We start from the raw sequence: 3,694 nt of genomic DNA, 5'->3' as shown, positions 1-3,694 counted from the left end.
TCAGCCTGGACGCCCCCATCAGCCTGGACCCACCCCATCAGCCTGGGGGCCCCATCAGCCGAGGCCCCTAACAGTCTGGGCCCCCATCAGCCTGGTCTCAGCAGAACATCTGTGAAACAAGTTTGCCAAAAAAGTTGAAGCTGCCCTTCACGAAGACTTGACTGCTGTCCCCTCAAGCTGCCAGGCGCCACTGTGGTTTAAAGCAGCGCGCCCTGCAAACCTCCCCAAGCTCCAACGCGAGGGAGGAGGCCCCACACAGTTACTCCTCACAGGTGCCCACTGGGGGCCTTTAGTACTTTGTGGACTGAACAGAAACACTGGATAGAAAAGTGCCGTCATTACAAAAACACTAGCGTTGTTAAAAGTGGAGCAAATACACCATAGGGTTGGGGCATCCCTCAGTGGCTATGCAGGAAAAAACCATCCTGCAGGAGTAAAGACTAGTCTCCTGAAATTTAAGCAAAGAAGCGTATTTGCTCTGCAGAAAGGAAAGAGCAAATGGAGGCAATGGAGTCAAAGTACTAGTTTTGCACTTTTCCTCATCACGCCCACCTCGCCGAACCCCTCAGACTCCCTACTCAAGGACAAAGGAACCTCCCCAGCCCCGTCAGATTGCCCTTCCTCCTCCACATTCCCAAGAGCTCTGCCTGCCACTGATTTATTACCAGCGGGGGACAATGGTCAGACTTCAGTGTCACCTGAGCAAGCATGAGTCCAGGCGCCCCAGCTGAACCCCAACCTATGCGGACAGGGATGGGCCCAACGGACGGCAGGGGGCTGACACAGGAGTCTGCTCGCCAGGACCTAGCACAGTGAGCACTTGCCAAATGCCACCTTCACCAGCACTAGCTGGAATCGCAGCTTCTTCCTGTTTACCAGCCTAGCGCCCTGTTTATCCCTGTACCTCCCTGCACCAAGCACACAAAGGGAAGTGGGGCTCAATCAAGAGCAAGCCAAAGCACCCCTGGCTAGAGAAAGAACTCCTCCACTGGACCCCAACGACTGCTAAAGGACAGAGCTCCTCCATCAGACCCCAACAACTGCTAAAGGAAGAGCTCTTCCAGACGCTAATGCCTGGCACAAAGGCCCTTACAAGCACTCGTTAACCAGAGGGGAGCAAGCCAGGTGGGAGGGGTGGGAACCAAAGAATGTGTGCCAGGCAAAAACGTTTAAAACACAATTCACATTGTGAGCAGATAAAACTCCAGGGCTACCCATCTGGAACAGCACCCTGGCACGCTGGCGGCTCCCTCCCACCCTGACACAGGCACTGCCACTCAGCACCTTTTCCAGTCTTTCAGAGCCCGCCACACCCCAGATCATCAGCAGGCCTCCTCCTCTCCACCTCCCAGACCAGTCGGTTCTGCTTTCAGTGCTCCCCTCTCCCGCCTACCCTACAACTCCTGCTCCTCCCTCCAAGAACCTTACTCACCCCAACCCCAGCCTACGGGAGGCCACCGTTACACCCAACTCTTGAGTTAAGACCCACAGATCTGGGTGTGGCCATCACCACATGGCTCATCTGTCTGGTTGGGTGCTCTTTCCTGTACCACCTGTAAAAGGCCGACAGCAGGCTCTAAACCTGGTCGTTCTCAGTACCGCGGCTGTCCCAGTATCGCCACCAGTCACAACGGATGAATGAGAAAATCACACGACCTCCAGGGACACTCAAGACCCCGGCCACTGAGGACACCTTCCTGGAGCCCCCAGCAGCTCTGGCCCAGACCCAACGTTACTGCACATGCACAGATCATGGAGGTGCCCCTGGAACCCCTGCTGGCCCACATGTGCTGCACATCAACACACAGACATGGGCCACATGGGCACTACAACAGAACCCGCCGGAAACCCTGGACCCATGCTCGGTCAGATACGCCGTCAGCACCCTGACAGCACAGGGCCCCGTGCGACTCTCTCTGACGTTCCACTCCGTCCCCATCACCACGAGCACACGCGGCCCTAGCTTTCTGCCGTCACGGAGGCCAAGGTCTCCCTGAGGATGGGACGCGCTGACCTGGACTGAGCGCGCCGGTCCTGCAGACACCAAGTCCCACCTCAAGTGTTTACTGAGCCACCAGGAGGAGTCCCATGCCACCAGGGAGGTCCCAGACCTGGGCACCAGGTTCCCGGGAGGCTGAGGACACATGACAGGCCTGCCCGGGCTGGGCTGCCTGACTGCTAGGCCCCTGCTCCCCGGGGGACAGAGGAGGGAGCCGTGCACTCGGCCCCCTAGTTTCCCCGACCGGCCTGCCGTGCAGGACAAGACGCTGCTGGCAGTCCCTGCTGTCATCCCCGTGGCCGAGCGGGGACAGAGAGACGGGGACTCTCTCCAGGACTCTGAACGCTTCCACACCCAGCCTGACAAGAAGCAGGGATCGGGTCCAAGTCAGAGCCCTCAGGAAGAGTGTCTGGCCCGAGGGCCTCTCACCAACCTGGGACTTCCCTTCACACCCCGAGAAAGGACAAACGTTCTGGGCCAGGATTCTCCCCTGAGCCGGAGGGACACGGGATGGTCAACACCCGGTCTGGAGGCAGAGGAGCGCTGGTAACCGGGCCTCCTGAGCGAGGACAGAGGCGCCCCCTCAGAGGGACCTCTGTCCCTACCCAAAAAGACCCGAGGTTCCTCTGCTGCACGTTTAGAGCCTCTGCCGATAGAGACCTCACCGCTCGTGACAAGCCTCCCAACCCCGGTCCGCACCAGCCGCTGCGGGCCGCTCCCGGGAGCCTGCGCAGCCGTCCACACCCACCCTCCCGCCAGGCACCGTCAGCACGGAGCCATGGGGGCCCGGATCAGAGAACTGGGGGTCGGAGGGCTCTCCCAAGGGCTCGGCTCCCACCCTCTCATGTGCAGATGAGAACGCTGATGGTTTGAGCAGCGGCCGCTGACCGGGGACACAGCTGGGCCTGCGGGCCTCACTCTGCCCGGGGAAGGAGGCCGACTGGCCCTCGTCTATCCAGGGGACCGTCGGGGTTCAGAGTCCTCCTCCGCAGGGAAACAGGCTGGGCGCAGGGGGCCTCCGCCATGCGGGGACCGGGGACCTCCTCTAACTGGGACCCACCCTGCGGTGGGCTCCTCCATCCGGGACCTCCTCTAACGGGGACCCACCCGGGGGGAGGCTCCTCCATCTGGGAACCGTCCGGGAAGCGGGGACCTCCTCTAACGGGGCCCCACCCTGCAGGGGGCTCTTCCATCCGGTGACCGACCCCCGCCCGGCCACCTGCCCTCGCTCGCCCCCCGCCCGCCGTCGGCCTCCCGGTGCGCCCCGGAGGCCGCGAGCCCGGCCGCCGCCCGCCGCCCTGAGGAAGGGGCCCGGCCACCCCCGCAGGTCGCCGCCCACCCGGAGCTCACCGGGCCGCGCTGCGTGCTGACGGTGGTCGCCATGGCGCTGCGCCGGCCCCGTCGAGAGCTGCCGCACCCGCGACCCTCCGCGCCGAGCCCGCGACGCTGACGGTTGTCCCCGCGAGGCCGCCGCCGCCACAGTCAGCTGACGCCGGCCCCGCCCCCGCACCGCCCACTGCGCAGGCGCCACCCGCTCGCCCCTTCCGGCGCCGCACGAACGCACGCGCGCTCCCGGCAGGCGCCTGCGCAGTCGCTACCCCCGAGCCGCGGCCCCGCGAAATGGCTCCCGAGCTGGCCGTCTGCGCATGCCCGCTGCCGGCCCGCGCCCGGGGCTGGGGCGTGGGTTGGAGTGCG

The 3,694-nt window shown here is 63.6% G+C and overlaps 1 protein-coding gene across 1 annotated transcript in view; it reads right to left on the bottom strand.

Annotated features, from left to right (window-relative positions):
- The window catches only part of TOLLIP (toll interacting protein), a 30,518-nt gene extending 27,024 nt beyond the window's left edge, over nucleotides 1-3,494 (bottom strand). Inside the window, exon 1 of the mRNA XM_046643684.1 lies at nucleotides 3,350-3,494. Within this exon, the coding sequence (XP_046499640.1) occupies nucleotides 3,350-3,382 (33 nt within the window). The 5' untranslated portion in view covers nucleotides 3,383-3,494. The remainder of the gene's footprint in view (nucleotides 1-3,349) is intronic.
- Between the last annotated feature and the right edge of the window lie 200 nt (nucleotides 3,495-3,694).

The sequence above is a fragment of the Equus quagga genome, chromosome 17 (assembly GCF_021613505.1).
Source record: "Equus quagga isolate Etosha38 chromosome 17, UCLA_HA_Equagga_1.0, whole genome shotgun sequence".
NCBI lineage: Eukaryota > Metazoa > Chordata > Mammalia > Perissodactyla > Equidae > Equus > Equus quagga.
The sequence above is the reverse complement of the archived record's forward strand: the minus strand, read 5'-3'. Positions and strand labels throughout refer to the sequence as shown.